The sequence below is a fragment of the Zophobas morio genome, unplaced genomic scaffold (assembly GCF_036711695.1).
Source record: "Zophobas morio isolate AGI-343-1 ecotype UQ-CSIRO unplaced genomic scaffold, CSIRO_AGI_Zmor_V1 ptg000006l, whole genome shotgun sequence".
In the NCBI taxonomy this organism is placed as follows: Eukaryota; Metazoa; Arthropoda; class Insecta; order Coleoptera; family Tenebrionidae; genus Zophobas; species Zophobas morio.
This window is the reverse complement of record NW_026972111.1, coordinates 9,136,428-9,159,023: the sequence shown is the minus strand read 5'-3', so window position 1 is coordinate 9,159,023 and position 22,596 is coordinate 9,136,428. Positions and strand designations below refer to the sequence as shown.

Genomic DNA, 22,596 nt, shown 5'->3' with positions numbered 1-22,596 from the left:
AATTTTTTGTACTGATCATTACACCCCTAAATCGTGTTGAATTTTTTCCCCGAAATCAAGGCATATAGGTATATATATATATATATTACCGAAAAGACAAAATTTTACATAGTTTGTATATGATGTGATATAACCAAAAAACGCAATTTTAAAATTATGAAAACTCAAATATTAATTCGATTTACTATGATATTTTAATATATAAAAATCAAATTTTAACACGAATAAGAGCGGAATAATAAAAGCTTTATGATAATTTGTGTAAGATTCATGTATCAACTTCTTCAGAAATTGGTACGTTTTTGGATAATTGACAACACCGTCGAGAATTCTCCCCTATAACATTCATAAGTTCGTTACTTAGGAGTTTTGTACGATGCCAAATCAAATCGGAACGGACGTTCCACATGTTTACGATAGAAACCATTTTTTTCGATGATCATATTTTAGCAATTTGAACTTACAGAATATTTATGTGACAGCTAGAATAGGAGTTCTTCTGATGAGGGAATTACCAAACATCCTACAATGATGCTTAAATCGTAGTGTTAGTCGTAGATTTGTTTTAAACTTTTCTAACCAAAGCAATAATAACAACGTTATTATAAAAGAAAAACGTAAACATTTTTATTTGTTTTGGGTTTTGCCTTAAAATATTTGCATCTGATACCCAATCAAAAATTAAAAGTTTGTTTAAAAAACTGATGTTAACAGTATGTCGGAAAAAGTCTCTGTTAAATAAAAAAGACACATATCATCAGAAACTTTTGAGGATTTTCTAATGGGGATCGTTTGTTCAGGTTCTTCGTTTTTTGCCATTTTATGATGTGCAAAAATATAGATCAATTTATTTTATCGGTGATTAGATTTGTTTGTCTACGAGAAAATATCTGTAGAATTGTGAAAATCGCTTTATTTTTGTAGAATTCTTTCTGATAAGGAAATTATTGGAGTTGTTATCAAGGAGGAGGACAACACTTTTATTTATCTCTGAATAATATGCTTTCGTAAACGATCAGTTAAAATGTTTTAATAATCTGTAACTGATTTCGCCTTTAAGCAGTTGTTGAGCAATTCTTTTCTTTAAAATTTTAAAATAAAATAAAAATTCTCAATTGCGGCTGTTTGTCAAGCTGTATGTCGGTGATTTTTTAACAAACAATAGCCAAGTTTTGGGGATACTATTTAAATAAAAAAAAACTTTATCAAAATTTGTTTATTCATCCCCACTAAAAACGTAACGACGTCATGCTAATATTTTGCTGAATAAATATGTAGATTTAAAAAAATGGCTGTAATATGTACTACTTACTTATTAATCCAAACTTATTTTTAACGTTGTGAGTAGTAAAGGCGTGGAATTAGTGGTTTTTGCGCCGAAAAACCGAAAAATGTTTGCAAATTTTATTTTTTATGTTAATCCTAAGTTAAAATAAAGATATGGGGATGTAATGTTAAAGTAAATGTAAAAGAGTGTGCTACGCCTTCATTTCAAGTGAGTTTTTCCATTACAAAATTTTTTGATGACGTCATCAACTTTTTTGCAAGGACATGAATATCAATTTGAATAGATGTAATGTAATACTAAAAGTAACAGTACTGCATTTCCAAATTTTCGGGAAAACAGTGTGAACCGTTCTTGTAGATTTGGAGATGATGTTATCCCATTGGTGGTGTGGATGATTAGTCAAATTTTGGTTAGCCGTTTATCATCTAGATGATATGCCTAATATACATACAAAATTTGACAACAATCGGTCCAGTACTTTCGCAGATTACGTGTCAAATAAAAATCGACACAGACGCCAGACAGACAAACAGACGGAAACGGGAGATCACTTGAGGTCATGAAACGTCGAAAAAACATGAAAGTGGCAAGTCGTCCGGACTAGCTTACGCTCAGGAAGTAATAATTTCTTCGGCTTACCTTATCTGAGTCGGCCAGCAACTCAGCCGGATCCAAACCACTCATCAGTTCCAAATCCGATTGAAACCCCAACCCCGAATTCGGCGTCGGGATCTCGTTCTCTTGCGATATCGGCGTGCTCCTCGACGTCGAGTCGCTGCTCGACGTCTCCACCAGCATCTCCGCGTCCGTCGCCTCGCCCAGCTTCCTCTTGTTCTTCCACAAATCGTCCGACTTCCTCTTATGCGGCCGCTTCATCTTCTCCTGTCCGTTCCCCGACAGAATGTTCGTCAACTCTATGCTGCTCAGCATGCCGTCGCTCGTCTGAAAATTCTGGAAATTCGCGTTGGCCATCATCGACTCGTTGAGGAACATCCCTTGATGTCCCTGCATCATCATGCCGTGGCCGCCGTTACCAGGGGGTTCTTGCTTGATCTTGTCTAACCCCCCGAATTCCGTCAATCCTCCACCTGGGGCCCCCTTGTGACCCCCAGGGTCGCCGGAACCGAGGGGTAAACTAAAATTTTCGTGCCCGTTGTAATGGCGTTTGGCAGCTTGCTTCTCCCATAGTTTGATCACAGCGCGCATCGTCACCGGGATGGAGAAGCACCGGTTTAGGATCTTCGTGCTGAGATCGGACGTGGCGTCGGGAGCGTTCGCCGGAGGCGGGGTTCCCGGACTGCGGATCTTGCAGACGAGGTTCGAAATGTCGGTTAGGTCGATTTCGGCGGTGGCCATGCTTTCTTCGACCGGGTGCTCGAGGGAGAGGGAGATGTGGGTCCAGGAAAGGGCACTTATTTCGAACATGGTCATGTTTTCGAAGTCTGAAATGACAAGGCAGTTTTAGAAATAATGAACGAGTGGTTGAATACATTTGGAGAAAAAAATTGTCATTCACATTATGGAAGAGTTTATTAAGAAAACCAAAACGCATATCTTTTAATAAACATTTATTTCATGTTTTTTTTGAGATTACGTCATCACTCATTTGAAGCGAATAAAGAAATACAATTTTGTCAAAGTTCTATGGTCATCAACTTTTAAGTAGGGACAAAAACTTATATAAATTTGGAAGGGTACAACGCAGTACAGTAAACAATAGTCCTATGTTCAAAAAATTTCAGGAAAATGAAATTACTTGTTTTTTACTTAATTAGTCAAAAAAGTAGTTTATCATTTAAAAAATTAATCGATGGAATTTCTAAGAGAAATTGTACAATTGTTGTCGGATTTTGAATTTTCCCACAGAAAACTAATACACAACAGTAGTAAAGGCGTGGAATTAGTGGTTTTTGCGCCGAAAGTGCAGCGGGTCCAAAAGTGCAGCGGGGGTGTTATCAGCACCCTATCACCTTATCACCGGATATTGGTTTGTGTTTTCTTAAGTGCATCCGGTTGTTATCACAGCTCCATCAGAAAATGTACGAAATTGCAGCGCCTTCGATTAGTTGTGTATTGAGGGTTACATCCATACACGCACATTACATGTATCCTCAATTATAATAATTCTGATTATGAAGTCGATAATTATTTTAATTAATTTAATAATTTTGATAACGAAACGACTAACATGGACACCATAGACCTACTTCTTTTCCTCTTATGTGCGCGGGTATAGTTTATTAAACCGTAATTTCGTGTATTGCGGATTGCATGCACATTATATATCATCAATTGGTTTGAATTGCTGAATTTGATTTGATTACTTTAATTAATTTAAACATTTTGATAACGAAATGAGTAATTTATACATCATAGGGCTATCTCCTCTTTTTCTTCTTTTTCTTACCTGCTCGGGTATGGTTAATTAAATAGTAAGTTTGCGTATTGCAAACTGCATACATACACATAATATATATCAGCAATTGCTTTGAGCTGGTGAATTTTGATAAATACTCATGATTCACACTCCATTAACACCGTTTTAATTGATAGGTTGGTAACATCACCACTAATTATTCTCCACTTTCTTTAATTTAATAATTTTGTTAACGAAATGAATACTTTGCACTTCATATGGCTATCTTTTTCCTCTCATATGCTCCAGTATAGTTTATGACCGTGTAATGCCGATTGCATGCACACATGCATATTATGTATCGTTAAGGGTTGAAGTTGTGAAATTCTGATAAATTATTTAATTAATTTAATAATTTTGATAACGAAATTAGCAATTTGTTCATCATAAGACTATTTCTTTTTCTCTTATATACTCGAGTATAGTTTATTAAATAGTAAATTCGCGTATTCAGACTGCATACATACATGTTATACCGCCTGCCTGGAAAATGGCGGATTAACTCTTCAGTACGTTATACACGGGCGTTTCGGGAGTCCCAAAAAAATAATAAAAAAATTCTTTATGATGTACATTACGAAAAAAACGTAATTTTATAAAAGTAAAATTAGCAACACTGCACACCCCTAATGCATGAATACGTCCGGCTTACTTTCTGGTTTCTTAGTAACGATAGTAACTGAAATCCACCTTCGCTTTATATCAGGCAAACATTATTGTCAAATGGAATTTTATCAAATTATTACAAAAACAATACAGCCATATCTTTGTGCAATCTAAATGAAATGGTAATTAAACATGGTCATGGGCGAGAAAAATATTAACTAAAAGTTTTATTACTAGTTATTGTGATGATAAATGAGCTGTTTAGTTGTTAAACGTAGCGAAAGAACCAATTTTAAAATCATTATAACTCCACCAAAATGTGAGAAGGATTTTTTTTACTATTTTTCCCAGACTCACCAGTTGATTGTTAAGAGCGTAGCGGAGAGTTAATCAGCCATTTTCCAGACACCCGGTATATCATCATTTGTTTTAAGCTGTTGAATTTTAATAATCACCATAATTCGGTTAATAATTTGCATCTCAAGTACCTGTAATTAACTAACTATTCAAAATCGATATCAACTTCCTATATCATCATCAAAAATAAAAAGAAGTGTGATTTTAACCGAATTGATGAATCTCATAAACTATAAAAGTAAGGCTAACTCTTCTTCTTGTATATTCGGATATAAATTAATTATAAATTAATATCATAAATTAATGTATTGCGGATTGTATCCATACCCATATAGTAGAATTCTTTTCATTTTAGCAAGGTGTTCTAAAACTGTACCAATCACGTCAAATGGCTTGTTTTTGCTACCGAGATACTATTTGCACACATAAAGAACACCATCATATGGACGATGTTGCAGGTGGGTTAAAGGTGAAATTCAAGATTAATCCAACAATTTTATTTTGATTTTAATGTGTATCACGGTTGTATACACATATCATCGAGTGGAACGAGACATTTTCAGTGACTAAATACTAGCGCTTTAGCTAATAATTTGATTATTACGTTAACGTCTAATTTTAATAGGGACTAGTTTTATAAATCGTCTGTTCCGGATTGCACGCACACATGTACCACCAGTTGGTTTGAGATGAATGTTGGACTCAATCAGCGGGTAATTGTAACATATCTTAGTAATGATAATGACTAATGTTTTGTAATAATAATTGAAATAATTTTCTATTACCTTCATTTGCGAAAATATCAACGTTCAGATGACTTAGGTAAATTTTGTGTCCATGGAAACCAAAAGTGTATCTCATAATCCAGTACACAACTACTATGTGGTCAAAATTTGCATATAAACTTCTTACTCAAATCAGTCCTCGTTGGAATAGACAATTATCTGACAAAAAAGAAAATCAATAAAATATCAAATTTTTGTTAAAACTTACTTGGAATCACCACGAATCGAATTAGGCATTCATACTTGTATCCGAATTTTCAAAGTTAGAACTAAGTGTAAGTTTAACACTTTAGATTGTTTAGATATCACATATCTAAATTACTATTCGCATCGTCTTCATTATCCGAAAATAGAAATACTGTTGATGTATCCTCTAAAAATACGTATATACATGAACCGTAAAGGGATATTTTCACAAACAAGCAAATATGTATTCATACAAATAAAAAACACTACGGGTTGATGGTGGAATGTGAAAAAAGAAATGTCTGAATTTCGTAAAGCATTAACTAAAACTAATTTTTCAGAGGGATATGGACGGATTTCTGTAAAGCAATGACACTAATTGCAAATTTTGACACGTACCACTCTTACAATTTTACGGAAGGTTAAACTTTCTTAGTAAATAACGTCGAGGCGCCACACTAGTTAGACCTTCTAGAAGATAAAGCCCCTAACATCCCTAAGACGACGACTTATTAAGTAAGCGAAGAAGGTTTAAGGTGTCAGTTTTTTTATTAGGTACTCATAATCAGATTGACCAAATGAGAATTTTTTTTTACTAAACAATGAGTTACGTATAGGTCAATGTAAATAAATTTTAATTAGAACCACAATGTTGATAACCCATGCCTGGTTATTAGAAACATCATAGGTATAGGTTTTGCATAATAATCTTTCTCGATCCGACCTTCCAGGTAGGTAGTTCTCAAAAATATTTAAATGATTACACACAGATTGTTAAGTCCTCGCAGAACTTCCAGAGACAGTAATTTGTAGTTAAACAATGGCACAACTGATGTGACGTAAAGATCAGACAAGATTTCTGTCCGGAGTGACAGAAAAGTAAGAAAACATTTTTAAATACAACCTGTATATTTTTAGAGATCCTTGTAAATTTTTTTCTGAAAACGCAGCTGTATAACGATGAATTTATTGACGCAATTATTTACGTCTAAAAATGTAGTTGCTTTATACTAACATTTTTGATACCAAGTTTGAAAATTTTTGGTAACTTTTCTGTTAATGTACAGAAATATTTCATTTTGAAAATTAAATTTCTTCCACACGAAAATAATTCAATATAAAATTTTATTGCGAACATTATTCATGCCTGAAAATATTACATTATGATACATAATGAATTCAGAAGAAAGATATTTGCAAGAATCTCTAAAAAGTGGGTTGATAGAAAGTGATTAAAAAAAAGTTGAATGACGTACACAAAAACAAATGCACGTTAATAATTATTTTTCAAAACAGATCGGGGTATACTTGACGTATCACAAATTGGTGTAATCGAAAAATTGCGAAATAATTTTTAACTTGAAGTGCAGGCGATAAAAATATAATCAACGATTAGTCTTGCGTATAAAATTAAAAAAAGAACATTCTCAGCAAATTTGTATGTCTATTTCAACTTACGTATTCAGTTTTAGCTAATTATGGACAAAGTATAATCAAACAAATAAATACTGTTACGATTGACGGGCGAATAATAAATCGGGCGTTGCAGGGGTCGTAATTGTAGGTCGTGGTGTTTGCAACCTTTCTTCGAGCTCCTTGATCTTGTTTTCCATTTCATTTCTCACCTCGTCCACTTCATTTCGCATGACTTGGAGGATTTCACTTCGGCTGTTCAAAAGTGTAGTTTGCATAGCTTTTAGATTTTCTTCCATTATTCTTCGATCTTCTTTTCTACTTTCTTCCATTATTCTTTGATTTTCTTCCATTATTCTTCGATTGTCTTCCATTATTCTTCGATCTTCTTTTCTATTTTCTTCCATTATTCTTTGATTTTCTTCCATTATTCTTCGATCTTCTTTTCTATTTTCTTCCATTATTCTTTGATTTTCGCTCAACATTTTCATCATTTTGGTCAGTTGTTCCTCCATGTTGGCTGTTTGCGCTCTTGTGGTAGTCGGCATAAAATTTTCTTCTAGAAACTTCTAGAGTCTTGACGGACGTCGCGCGAGAGAATTTTCTCGAAAGTTCACTTTGTTCCGGTCTCCCCTAGTAGCACCAACACAAATTCGAATCCCGATTTATTTCACAATTAATCCCACTCCTGACACCAGTGTTACGATTGACGGGCGAATAATAAATCGGGCGTTGGTAAAACTCAAAAAATTTATTTCTTTAGTTGGAATTACAACACTATCTATAGCAACGAATATGTACAGAAATTATTCCGGCGCTCTCGACTGTCTTCACTGGATGAATGAATCCATTACCTACGGTCGCCTCTATTTAAACTCATATTCTCTGATCGAGATCCTTCACGAACATCCATCGCGACTCCGCTTCGCGACTCCCCTGGACGCTGCTTCGAGACGGCTCCAGATCTGTCTTTATGCGCCCGCCTCTAGGCCGTCGACACCGTCAGCAGTGATGATTCACCCATCAGCGCCGTGCGTACGTCCAGAAAGCTCTCGACGGCCATAGGCGTCGTACTGGGGCGGCGTAACGGTGTATTTCGTAACACTGCCCCCCTCTTCAAATCCGATCGTCCCGATCGGAAGCGTCTTCGTTGTTTCCTTCGTACCGTTTTAGTCGATCGAGATGAACGATCTTCATCTTCGTCTTCGGTCCACGTTGGATCCGATAAACTACGTCATTTATTCTAGTGACGATAGTGTATGGACCTTCCCAGTCAGGAGCCAGTTTTGGGCAACGTCCCTTCTTCCGTCGGGGGTTATACAGCCACACTAAGTCACCTTCCTGGAATCCGCCACAGTTGGCTTTCACATCGTAACGAGTCTTCATTCGATCACTGGCAATCTTGATCCGGCCCCTCACTAGTTCATGCACGTTGACCAACTTCTCTTTCAGTTCGTCCACGTAGTCACGTACTTCCATTGGTTCTTCGGATGGTAATCCAAAGACTAGGTCACAGGGCAGCCGCAATTCCTTCCCAAATACAACGTGAGCAGGTGTTTGACCCGTGGTGTCGTGGATAGCTGCGCGGTAGGCCAACAGGAATAGTGGGAGGTGCTGGTCCCAATCCCTTTGGTGCTCTTCTACCACTTTCGAAAGATGTTGCTCCATAGTCCGATTGAACCTTTCCACCATGCCGTCGGACTGTGGGTGTAGTGGCGTTGTCCTGGTCTTGCGTATTCCCAGTAGCTGCATCACTCTTTGGAAGACGTTGGATTCGAAATTGCGTCCCTGGTCTGAGTGAAGTTCCAAGGGGACGCCAAATCTACTGATCCAATTGTCAACCAGTACTTTCGCGACCGTGACGGCTTCCTGATTTGGAATGGCATAGGCATCTGGCCACTTGCTGAAGTAGTCGCTAGCCACCAGGATAAACTTGTTGCCGTCGTTTGTTACAGGCAACGGACCGGCCACATCGATGGCGATTCTTTCGAAAGGTGCCCCAACATTATATTTCTTCATTTTTCCCCTCGCCCTGGTATGAGGACCTTGGCTGGCCGCACACGTCGTACACTTGCGACACCAACTTTCGACGTCGTCACGATAGCCTACCCAATAAAACCTCTCCCGGATTTTCGACAAAGTCTTGTTCACTCCGAAGTGGGCTCCAGATGTTCCGGCATGAACTTCCTCTAAGACCTTGGAAACCTTTACCTTGGGGAGTACCAGCATCGTCTTAGAGGTACGCCCATCAGGACTCTCCCACTTCCGCTTCAAGAGCCCATTTTCCATGACCAAGGAATCCCATTGGGCCCATAACGCCTTCAAACTGGGAGATTGGTCGGACAATTCTGCCCAGCCGGGTCGTTCGACTCCTTCCTCCTTCCACTTTAGTATTGGCCCGATTATGTCGTCTGCTTCTTGTTCACGCTTTAGCCGCGCCGTTGTCCATTCTTCATCTTGCTCAAAAATCGTTCGACGAACGGGCAGGTTCCCTTCTTCGGCGTCGATTCTGTCGCAGTGCTTGCACTCTCCGCACGGACGTCTTGACAAAGCGTCAGCGTTGTTGTGAAGTCGACCCGCTCGGTGTTTGATCCTAAAGTGGTACTGCTGTAGTCTTTCCAGCCAACGCGCTACTTGGCCCTCGGGATTCTTTATTCGTAGTAGCCACGAGAGGGCAGCGTGGTCGGTCCTGATCAGAAACTCCTGTCCGTATAGATACTTGTGGAAGTGGTTGACGGCTTTGACAATGGCTAGCAGTTCCTTCCTTGTGGCACAGTAATTTCTCTCTGGTTTGGAATGTAATTTACTAAAATATTCGATAACCCTTTCCTCCCCATCTTGTATCTGCGACAATACGGCCCCAACTCCAGAGTTACTCGCATCGGTATCGAGGACGAACATTCCTTTGTCCCTGGGGTAAGCCAAAATGGGGCTGGTGCACAAAGCCGTCTTCAGTCTCTTAAAGGCCATCTCACATGTACTGCTCCACTTGAAAGTCGCCTTCTGCTCCGTCAGTTGGTGTAACGGTGCTGCGATGTCGGCATACCCTTCTACAAATCGTCGGTAATATGTGCAGAGTCCCAAGAAGCTTCGTAGTTCATGCTTGTCTCTTGGTATGGGCCAATCCCGGATAGCAAGAACTTTCGTCGGGTTGGTTTCTATTCCTTTCTCCGACACGATATGGCCCAGGAACTCGACTCGTTTCTGGAAGAGTGAGCATTTCTTGGGATTTAGTTTCAAACGAGCGTTTTCCATTCGTTCTAGCACCTCCTCGAGATTCTTCAGATGGCCATAATCATGACGTCGTCGAGGTATACCAGACAAGTCTTCCATGTCAATCCTTTCAGCACCATCTCCATCAGCCGCTCGAATGTTGCTGGCGCATTACATAATCCGAAGGGCATAACGGTGAAGTGATAGAGGCCACTTCCGGTGGAGAACGCAGTCTTTTCTTTGTCGTCCGGGTGCAAGCCTACTTGCCAGTAGCCACTCTTCAAGTCCAAGGTTGAAAACCACGCCGAGCCGGATAAGGTCGTCAAGGTATCGTCTATTCGAGGAAGGGGGTAACTGTCTTTCTTCGTCACGTCGTTCAGTTTCCTGTAATCGACGCAAAATCGGGTAGTCCCGTCCTTCTTGGTGACCAAGACTACTGGAGATGACGACGCGCTGTTGGATTCTTCAATTACCCCATCTCTCAACATGTTGTCCACGAGTCTTGTAGCTTCTTCTTGTTTGGCTAGGGGTAGTCTTCGAGGAGCCTGACGGATCGGTTGCGTGTCACCAGTGTTTATTCGGTGTTCTACGATGTTGGTCTTCCCGAATGGTTCCTCCTCTGAGGCGAAAACATTACGGTGCCTACGAATGAGTCCTTTGGCCAGTTTTCTCTCACGAGCAGACAGCTGGTCCCAGTTGACCTCCAAGCCTTTGGTATCCCCTTCCTTAGACTCATTTTCAACGTCTTCTTCCTCGCAGTTCAATACTCGGGCGACTGGCTCACACATTCCGATAATCTCCCCTTTTCTAATATTGACTGCATTGGGAAACACGTTTGCCACACGTAAAGGTATGTCACGATCGGTTTTGACTAGGGTGCTCGCGATCAGGAGCTTGTGGGTCGAGTCACGTGCCGGCTGCACCATCCCCAAACTGTATCCGGGGTTCGTCTCTACTCTGGCGGGGACGATGACTTCTGCATTACCATCTACCTTCGTTGTCTGACAGACCACTAGTCTGACCGTTGCACCTTCCACATTCGGACGTCCCAGCACAAATTCTTCGGCTCCAAAACGCAGAATTTTCTGTTCTGGATCGATCATTAAACCATACCGGCTGATTAGGTCCATACCCAAAATGAAATCGTCAGCGATTTCCGCCACCAGAACTTCATGCTTTATTCGGAGTCGACCGAGCTCTACATTCACCACCGCTGTACCCAGAACCGGTGTTGTTTCTCCTGTGACCGTCTTCACATTCGTGGCGGCACATACTGATTTAATCTGGCAATTTTGTAACCTGGATCTGCGTGCAGCGGACACTTCGGCTCCTGTGTCGATGATGATCTTCGATTCCCGTCCATTGATTTTTCCGCTGATTGTCGGACTGTCGACGCTCCCCGCGATGCTTCTAACCATTATAGTCGTTGGGGCTTCTCTTTTAGCAGCCAGTACGCGCCCCGAGGTACCGACTGCCTTTAGTTTTCCTGCTCCTGATGTAGAGGAGGTCGCGGCTGCGATCTCCTCATCGGCGCTGGCGATCTAACACGGCAATCCCTCCTAATATGCCCTTGACGCCCACACCTGTAACATTCTAGGCGCCCTCCATGTTGTCTAGAACTGCCCGTCTTGATTTCGGCAATTATTTCGCGGGCGAGTTTCTCAAAGTTGTCGCTCATTTTGTCGAGACTCTCTTGAATAGGGTTTACTTCGCCCTCAACCCCGATGCCTCGTATCTTAACGTTGGAACGAGGTGGGCTGTTGTATGCGGCGTCCACTTCTAACGCTCGAATCAGCGCCTCGGATGGTTTCTTGAACCCGGAGATTTGCAGGACTCTTCTTACCTCACTATCTCTTACGCCGTTTACGAAGGTTTCTGCTGCCAGTCTGTCTTGGAAGTCTTGCGGAGCTTCAGGATAGGCGAGGTGTACCAAGCGTTTAACATCAGCCGCAAACTCCTGAAGAGATTCACTACTCTTCTGAATCCTAGATTTAAGCTGCGCTACGAAAACTTGCCGGAGGTGTTCATTTCCAAATCTGAGTTCAAGGGCGGTCGTCAAGGCGGTATAGTCCTTCTGGTTCTCTTCTGATAATGTCTGTAGAATCTCCAGGGCCGCACCTCGTAGTGCTACTACCAAAGCGGTCGCTTTCTGTTGGTCATTCCAGCTATTCGACAAGGCCGCAGCTTCAAATTGCTTCTTATAAGTAGTCCACGACGTCTGCCCATCGAAAATAGGGGGTTGAACTCTCACCGGACTGAATTCTGCAGGGGTCGTAATTGTAGGTCGTGGTGTTTGCAACCTTTCTTCGAGCTCCTTGATCTTGTTTTCCATTTCATTTCTCACCTCGTCCACTTCATTTCGCATGACTTGGAGGATTTCACTTCGGCTGTTCAAAAGTGTAGTTTGCATAGCTTTTAGATTTTCTTCCATTATTCTTCGATCTTCTTTTCTACTTTCTTCCATTATTCTTTGATTTTCTTCCATTATTCTTCGATTGTCTTCCATTATTCTTCGATCTTCTTTTCTATTTTCTTCCATTATTCTTTGATTTTCTTCCATTATTCTTCGATCTTCTTTTCTATTTTCTTCCATTATTCTTTGATTTTCGCTCAACATTTTCACCATTTTGGTCAGTTGTTCCTCCATGTTGGCTGTTTGCGCTCTTGTGGTAGTCGGCATAAAATTTTCTTCTAGAAACTTCTAGAGTCTTGACGGACGTCGCGCGAGAGAATTTTCTCGAAAGTTCACTTTGTTCCGGTCTCCCCTAGTAGCACCAACACAAATTCGAATCCCGATTTATTTCACAATTAATCCCACTCCTGACACCAGTGTTACGATTGACGGGCGAATAATAAATCGGGCGTTGGTAAAACTCAAAAAATTTATTTCTTTAGTTGGAATTACAACACTATCTATAGCAACGAATATGTACAGAAATTATTCCGGCGCTCTCGACTGTCTTCATTGGATGAATGAATCCATTACCTACGGTCGGCTCTATTTAAACTCATATTCTCTGATCGAGATCCTTCACGAACATCCATCGCGACTCCGCTTCGCGACTCCCCTGGACGCTGCTTCGAGACGGCTCCAGATCTGTCTTTATGCGCCCGCCTCTAGGCCGTCGACACCGTCAGCAGTGATGATTCACCCATCAGCGCCGTGCGTACGTCCAGAAAGCTCTCGACGGCCATAGGCGTCGTACTGGGGCGGCGTAACGGTGTATTTCGTAACAATACCTATGCAAGAAATATACTTTTTTTAATAAGGGAATCTCTAGTCTTAATAGGAAAGCACAAGTTATAACCGTGAAACGTATATGACTTTACAACATAGCAACCAAAAAGAAAAATAGTAGATAAATAGGTATCGAATCATGCATAAGTAAACGTAACTAAATTTTATTTGCAGATTTTATGTTGTTATTCACTGTTCTGTTCAACATTGTCTACGTGTATATGCGTATTTTAGAAAGCATCTAATTTAAATTTAAAAATTGAAAAATTAGTTTTCACAACACTTGAGAAAATGATTGTACATCCATTAATAAAAAAGAGCTATATTTTGGAAAATAAATATTCTTATTTAAACTTATTTTGACTTTTAGTATTAAAATGCGCTTTCGTGAAATATATTTTTTAATTCTCAAGATGTTAACTTTGGTTTCTAAGTGATTCGATTTTCCATGCCCTGTCCCATTTCATGTCTAAATGTCAGATTTGCAATCAATTAAATATTTTGTTCCTGGATTTTGAAAAATTTCAATATACCTTAACTAACGTACAGTTATTTATGTCTGTCAACTTAGAAGCAACTTTGGCGAATGTAGATACCTTTTATAAATTAATTTGAGGGATTGAATAGCGTTAGCAAGTAGATATATTATTTCACAACACAAATTTAAAATAGTCATTTGAAAACTTTGTTTGTTATATTATGCTCATTACGTGTTAATATTATCGATTTTATGCTAGGATATTTATTGTTTTCCTCAATTGTTTTTTCACATGTTTTTCGAAAACATGAATTTTGGTAAGGTAATTTTAAAGAGAATAAGAAAATGTTGGTAATGAAAAAATGTATAAGTGAAATGCTGAATTAAGAAAACATGCCAATTCATTTTTATGTTTTAAATAAATGTAAATTTTAAATTATGTAACAGTGTTGTTCTTTTATTATTGGTTTCTCCAACAAGCAATTTGGTGCGTTTTTAAATCCATACAATTTCAAAGTAGGCACCGATCAAACGCACATCGCAGTGATATTCAACGTGTTCTATTCATATTGGTCTACATATTTCGCAGTAATTAGTAATTACATAAAATTTTTATATGTATATTCCTTATTTCAGTTACAAGGCTAAAAATTGTATGTAATTACTAGAGACGTGCACTTTTACGTTCTGCGACTCCCATCAGTTTACTTCAGTAGTTCGCAATATTGTGCCGCTTCGTCCATAGTTGCCGTTTCGGCATAGATTTTAACCTTATACTCTACTAGATGCGCAACTGCGTCGCGTAAAGTGAAGCCTATGGCGGCCATTTGTCAAAGAGGCAAAATACTGTAGAATCGTATTACGGTAATGGTGAAAGTAAGGGTAAAATATGATTTATTTGTTCTAAGGAAATCAGATGCACATTTTATTGTTAGCTTGCCAATCCTGACATACAACAAAAGTACATATAACTTAAAATATACTACAAATGTTACGTTATTGAGGAAAAATAATTAAAATAGTTTTCCAATTCTTACATAAATCAGAAGTCATTAAAATTAAAAAAATACCTAAGCAGTAAATACGTGCCAGGACGCACCAAATAATCACTTTCAGTGAAAGGGTCACTACACAATTTACTGGCTTTTTTGCAATTTTTTGGAAGAACAAAATGAATTTTTCTAATTCTGAAATGACTGACATGGTTCTGATGTATGGACAAGCCTTAAGAAACTCCTTGGAAGCTCGACGTTTATACCAAGAAGCATTTCCCGAACGAAGATTGCCAAATCATAAAACATTTGCTAACGTTGTTGAGCGTCTACGAGAAAATGGGAAATTTCAACCTCGTTTTAGTGATCGTGGTCGTGAAAGGACAGAACGGACACTTGATGCCGAAGAAGAAATTTTGAATGTCGTTGAAAACGATCCAGGTATAAGCATTAGACGATTGTCTTACCGAGTGGGAGTTTCACCTTTTCTGGTGTGGAGAACTCTACATGAACAAGGCAACAATCATTGATTAGACGTGCGGAAGCGTGTATACGAAATGGTAGTGGACATTTTGAAAACTTGCTCTAGTTGCATACGTTACGTTTTGTTTCATTTTATGGTCGATTAAATTATGATTTTGAAGTTTTAATTGTCAGTTCATTAATTATTGTCATTGTTTATTTGTTGCTAGCAATAAATTAATAGCAACAGTAGTTACACCTCGGCAGTTTTCAGTTACTAGGTTTCACATTTTTTCGTGAAACCATTATTTATCAGTGGAGGAATGAATGTTTGGATAGGGGTTAAATTTTCCTTTCAAAATTTTACTAAAACAACAAACGTTCATTTGACTTCTTAGGTTCCCTACATTCACCAGATTTTTTGTTTCCATGTATTTCAATAACACCCTGTATTTAGCACTATTTTCCTAATATATTACCAAGCGATCATACATTGACAGCAATGTTTTGCCTTTCTGACAAATGGCGGCCACTCGACCTTGAAGCTTCACTTCTCTCTGCAGCGCAGGGTTAGGTAGTCGGGTATCTAGGTAACTTAATTTAACATCTATGGTTTTCGGTCATTGTATTCACCATATGACCACAGACCACACACTTTAGACAAGAAAGTCTTATGGAGAGAGCGCAAACAAAATTTCAGTGGTTTGCGTCTCTACTAAATGTTACTCTGGCGTCCGATATGGGGCGCTGTTGCTAATTAAAATTGCACAGTGAGCAATACGCATGTCGATTTTGGTTGATGAATCATTTTAAACAAGCAAATTTGGAGAAAGTTCTACTGAACGGTATTTTGTCTTTTCGTCTTGTGATTTCGTTTTGAACACTTGAACTTTCGAATTCTAAGCTTTCTTGAGTTTATATTCTACAAGCAGATAATAGTTTTGCACTCGTATTTGGTATATTTTGGTAAGTTATAATTATCATAATACTTGACAAGAGAAACCGAACACATAGAAAAACTACTTTTTTGACTAATAATACATATATACAATGGTATATATGAAAGGTGTCATCACCATATCAGTAATTTAGGCAAAAACACCTTTGCAGGTACTGAATACTGTTAGGGTAACAACTAATCATGTTGTGTGTGTTTAATACGAATTGTAAGCAAACGAGAAGACAATGTTGTAACTTGATGAAGTTATGACTCCAGTAAGGTAACAAAATGTACTTTTTTTCTATGTGTTCATTCAGGTTTGTTTTGTCATTTAGTATATTATTTAAAAATATATCAATACCTATAGAGAATTATTTTCAGGGATTAGCGAAATGGAGGGTACGATTATTTACAAAAATAAATGTAGTGTGCCGGGCTGCGATGACAAGGTGTCCAAAAGGCATCGTTTTCCCAAAGAGGAACAGCTGCTGAAAAAATGGATTGAAAATGTCAACGCGCCTCTTTTTAGTTCCATGGAACCAAGCGAACTCTATAACAAATATGTGTGTGATAGACATTTTTCTACCGATTTCAAAGTTCCTGGAACAAGACGGGGACTTCGTAGAGATGCTTTTCCGAATATTTGTTTATCAGCAGGTATGTACAAACAATTACAATTGTATTACAAAGTGTCATCAGTAATAAGTAATGAGCGATAAAAAATATACACTGCCGAGCATAAAATTCGGGTCACCCCGTAATTTTTTTCCGATATAACATACTCTACGAACTGATTGCTTTAAAGAAATGTTGTTGTTTCGATAAGCGTTTGACAAAAAAGGAGTCCTCCAGCCAAATTCTTAAAAACCATTATCAGCATAGTTTTTTTTGGGTGTTATCTGTCTGTCTTCGCAACATAGTGGTGCAGAAATGGAACAATCTTCCGCTGAATGTAATCCAAAATTTTATCCAAAGCTTGCCTCGTCGTTTGCAAGGTGTTCTCACTGCCAGCGGAGGGAATACTCGGTACTGCAGTCCTTGAAATTTCTTTTGTTTCATCGAAAAGCATATCAGCGTAAAATTGTTCATTTTCATTACTTTCAATAGACTTTGAAGAACAGCTTTTTGTATTGCAGTTGTCCTACAAGGGAAAGAGGAAGATGACGTCCATTTGACGTCAATGGTTGAAGAAGCAGCCTCAGTAACTAGTGATTTTATTCAATCACCAGTAATCCCAAGTGAGTAAACATGAATTACATTTTTATTGAATCTAGAAATACCTACTCATTATCTCATTATTTATAACATCATTTCATTGTTACAGATGTAGAAGATGAAACTTGTTTGTCTCCTCCACAAAATAATTCGTGCACAACGCCGCCTATGAAATGTAAGTATCAGGAGGAATTTTTTAAAGAATTGTAAACTAATCAATTCATTCATACATTCAAAAAATCAACTTATGTTTGTTTCTGTCTTGCAGCATCGAGAAAACGAGGGGGCATTTTGCACAGTGTTGATACAACCAGGCAAGCACAGTTGACACCCCGCTGCAAAAGGTTTTATTCGATGGCGTTGAATTGGTCGGTAAAACAAATGAGGATGGGAAAGAAAATAGGCAATCTCCGGATGAGATTGGCTCAAGCAGAGAAAGTTTCTCAATCTCCAGGTTTTAATTTTTTCATATTTCTAAGTTCTTCGTTACTTTTAGTTTTTTTCGACTTTAAGGACACATCCTGACATTTTGAATTAGTTTATCGCATCCTATGATAAAAATATTCAAATTCTGGACAAAAACTAGTACAAAAGGATAGTGTTCTAAAAAAATATTACATACAATTTTACTGTTTGCGCTGTTAACTTACTAGGGTCAATAAGAGTTGATGGAGTGTTTTTAGGAATTGTACAAATTTATTATCTTCTTCTTATCTTTGTACCAAAAGTGTAATCTACAATACACTAATTAAACAGTTTTTTGCCTACGCAATATTCGTTGCAATTTAATACAGACAAATTCTAATATCTCAGCAATATTGGTTGGTGCATGATACGAATACTACTTTTGTGACAGTGTCGTGGTATAAAAAAATATTTTGACAAAGATTGTTCAATAATAAAATATAAATGGCTACCAAGCTTTTGTAGCGGAGCATGATTACACATTATTTCGCTTCAATCACATCGAATGGTACCTCCATCATCAGAATGTGATCAATTTTTGTACCACGTAATAACAGTGAGTTATAATTTGCATTTTTTTTACAATCCCAGGTAGGCATGTATACGATTGTTGCTTTTGACACAGTTGTTCACAATTAGCACCTAGGCAGTGGCTGGACAAAATTATTAACTAATAGGATCTTAAATGCAGACATAAAATAAGCTGCGTCAGAAGACGTATTATACCGTTAATGTCCACGTAAATCCGAGAAAAATGTTTCTAGGCAGCCTTGGTTAAGTGCCCTTGGTAAAAATTACTTTAATTTCTGCAGTAAACAATCTTTGAGTTGTACAAAACGTTATACCGTTTTTGCTAAATTTAAAGGCTACAGAACTTTAACATATTGGTGCTTTTTGGCATCATAAAAACGCATACCATTTACAATATCAGTAGCAGTAACACCAGTTACTTTTTATAGCTTTTGCTAGAAAAGGAACTTTCTCATTGCAATTTAGGCTGTCAAACAATATGTCGAAGAACAAAAGTAAATCTCCTGTATCTGCTGCTTCTGAGGGTAAAATGTTTACTTTGCTCCATTTTGACACCTACTTATTGACTAAACACCTGAACCATGACACCTTTATTTTATGATATCTGTTAATTTTGGGCGGATTCGTACATTTTTTTTTGTGTCTATTAAATAGAATGTTTTAATGTGTTCCCATTCTGCAACAGTGGAATTATCTTCAATTATTATTGATGACAAAACCACCATAGTACATCTCAGTTTTTCCTTTGAATTCATCCTTCTGATTCTTTAATTAAAGAATTGATCGCAGCCTGATTTGCAGATCTTTGACTGTTGTAACAACTTCAAGTCATATTTCCTGGCATTTTTTTAAGTTTATTTGATTTTGTAGAGGGACTACTACATGTGAAAGATAATAATACCGATGAAGCCCTCTGATCATAAAAACGTAAGCATGATCACCTAAACGTGTAGTCAATTTTCCAACATCTTCTAACACCAATTAAACATTCATTTCGTATATAATAAGCAGTATGCGGAAATTTATCTTACGGATGCAATTCCCCAGTTGAAGCAAGGTGTGTTTTATGGCGAGTAGCGGGGACGCTTTGATCTGGTCCACAAGGTCGTCTCTAGGACTGTTTACAGCTAGTAAAAAAACTACTTCTATATTACTATATTACTTCAAATACTAATACTCGGTGCCCTTATTAATTTTTCAACCACAGGAGACACAGATTTATGATCTTGAAATGTTATATTATGTTGATATAGTCCAAAAGAAAAATATATTTGTAATCAAAATATCGACGCAGCAGCACTGGATCGAGCGTCTGAAACATCATTCCGCCCGTTGATAATAAGACAAATTTGATATTATCGTTATCTCTTTTTTATTATCAACTTTTATACAATTTATTTCACAATAAATTAGACTGTATTGATTTAATATATAGTTCTGTTTTATACTGATTTCTAGCCGTACAAACATCTCAGTTCGCTCTTCAGTTTCGGCTATGTCTAATTTATTCAACAAAATTGCACATTTATGTGATATTAATTTAGATTCTAGTTGTAGATTTGTAATTGCATTGTAAATTTGGTTTAATGTTTAATTAGTTATAAATATTTTTGTTTTTTAAATATTTATACTTTTTAGTTGCTGTCATGAATTAGTTTAGTTAGTTTGATATTATTCCTGTAATTGGGTGTTACCTGTAGGAATAAATATTATTGTCTCTGTGATTTAATTATTATTATTATTATTATGAAACTGCGATCGGGCAGAGGCCTAAGCCTGTTGTGCCCGCGCATCTTTAATACCTACACTTTGTTATACTGATCGTAGCTACGTTTGAAACTTAAAACTGAGTCACTCAACACAACCTCCGTTTGTAAAGAATTCCACTTACCAAACACCCTGTTAACAATGTATATCTGTCTAGCTGTTGTTATAAAGTTACCTTTAACTAATTTAAAGGAATGACCCCTAGTCCGACCACGCATGTCTAGTTTAAAAAAGGACCGTATCACTGAGTTGTTGTTAGTAAGCGCTTGAAATGTTGTAATCATGTCCCCCTTACCCTTCTATCAGCCAAGGAAGGTAAGTGCATTAGGGCCAGTCTCCCTTCATATGAAGGGCGAACTCTCCCAAACGGCAAACGAGTGGCACGACGCTGTACACCCTCCAATAATGCAATATCGCCTTTCAGAGACGGTGCCCATACAGTATTGGCAAATTCTAGAACTGGTCGAACTGACGTTTTATATAAATTGATGAACATCGATATTGTAATAGCCCTAAACGTCCGACTAATAAGAAATATAATTCTATTCGCCTTCTTAACTACTTCAGCTATGTGCTCGGACCACAACAGAGAGGATGACACCATTACACCCAGGTCACGATAAGCGTCAACCTTGAATAGTTGCGTGCCATTCACATGATAATCATGCTTTGGATTTCGGCTACTATTATAGTATATAGCACGACGCATTTTGCGGAGTTAATAGGCAGCAACCATGTACACGACCAATTGGCAACCACATCTAAGTCATTTTGCAGAACAGTGAAATTGCAACTCTTATTATAGATCTTCAGGTCATCCGCATACATTACAAAAGGGGATTTCAAAGAATATTTAATGTCGGAGGTATAGATCACAAAAAGAAGGGGCCCAAGTACCGATCTCTGAGGAACTCCACTCAGCACTCTTCTCTGCATACTAAATACGTCACCCACTTTAACACTGAACAACCGATTAGAAAGAAAAGCCTCTATCCAGCGAAGAAGGTTTCCACGAACGCCAAAATGGTTGAGTTTAAATAGAAGATGTCGCAAAGGCACTCGATCGAAGGCCTTCGAGAAGTCCAAGTACAGAACATCAGTTGATTCGCCGGAATCAAGCGTCTTGGTCCAGTCCTCAAGACTACAGAGTAAATTTGTAGTAACAGACCTACCAGGCACAAATCCGTGTTGCTCTGTAGGGAGTATATTACAGTTAATCATAAACTCTATCAACACATCATAAACAATGGAATCAGCGATTTTGACTACGTGAGACGTTAAACTGACAGGTCTATAATTGTCAGCAACAAACTTATCACCCTTTTTATATATGGGTTTCACCACCGCGGACCTCCATTCAAGAGGAAGAGTCCCCGACTCAAATGACTGCTCCATTAGAATCTTTAAAGGTTGGCACAAACATTGGCACTTTTTGAGAAGACTCACGGTAATGCTATCTGGTCCAGGAGATTTGGTTATGCGCAGTTTAGATATCTTTTTAGCTATTGCTGCCTCAGAGAATTCAACGGAAGTAATAGTTGTGGAATTTGGGGGTGTCTGTACAGTAGGGAGATTAGAATTTGTGTCAATTGTAAAAACTTTAGCAAACGTGTCCGCAAACAAATTAGCGACCAATTGACTATCCTCAGTGACACGTCCACTTACGTCTCTTAGGTGAGGGGTCTTCACAGGCCCAACTAAGGAAGACCGCACGTATTTGTAAAAACATTTCACATCTTTTAAAGCAGCAATGCGCTTCTCATAGTTGCATCTGGCATCTCTTATAGTAGCAGAAACTTTGTTTGAAAACACTCTGTGTGCCTTGTAATCACTCTCGCTACCAGTGCGCTTGTAACATCGCCACAGCGCCCCCTTTTTTCTAATAAGTTTGAGAATCTGTTTGGTGATCCATGGTTTATTTGAAGACTGTTTTCTTACTACGGAAACTGTGTGTTTGGTCACCACAGAATTAAGCTGTTTCTTAAATCTAGTCCAATTGTCTTCTACAGATGGTTCCACAAGAATGGTGGACCAGTCAGTGTTGAACAGATCTCTGTTGACCAGCTCATAATTCGTAATAACCCTACAAGTAGAGGTAATCTTCCTTCATCTTTCAAAACAGATTTGCACTTCAACCTTTAACACCACGTGATCAGATTTACCAACAGGATCCAGATAATCCAAGTTTGCTAGTAACTTATCGTCCGAGGTGATAATTAGATCGAGGGTTGACGGTGTTTGGTT

At 38.3% G+C, this 22,596-nt stretch overlaps 3 protein-coding genes across 4 annotated transcripts in view; all 3 read left to right on the top strand.

Annotated features, from left to right (window-relative positions):
- Positions 1-22,596, top strand: part of LOC135123515 (mediator of RNA polymerase II transcription subunit 1) — a 188,730-nt gene that overhangs the window by 36,697 nt on the left and 129,437 nt on the right. The gene's annotated exons all lie outside the window — the stretch shown is intronic.
- LOC135123182 (mediator of RNA polymerase II transcription subunit 1-like) overlaps positions 1-22,596 on the top strand; it is a 99,316-nt gene that overhangs the window by 11,954 nt on the left and 64,766 nt on the right. The window lies entirely within an intron of this gene.
- LOC135123066 (uncharacterized) lies at positions 16,198-20,072 on the top strand. Of its 2 annotated transcripts, XM_064047571.1 has the most exons (5): positions 16,198-17,031; positions 17,511-17,612; positions 17,699-17,764; positions 17,858-18,043; positions 19,456-20,072. In XM_064047571.1, exons 1-5 carry the CDS (start codon positions 16,767-16,769, stop codon positions 19,500-19,502), a joined length of 666 nt encoding a protein of 221 aa, XP_063903641.1. In that variant the 5' UTR covers positions 16,198-16,766; the 3' UTR covers positions 19,503-20,072. The 2 variants fall into 2 exon arrangements, with proteins under 2 accessions (XP_063903641.1, XP_063903640.1); XM_064047570.1 differs by lacking the exon at positions 19,456-20,072 and having other exon boundaries at positions 17,858-18,271.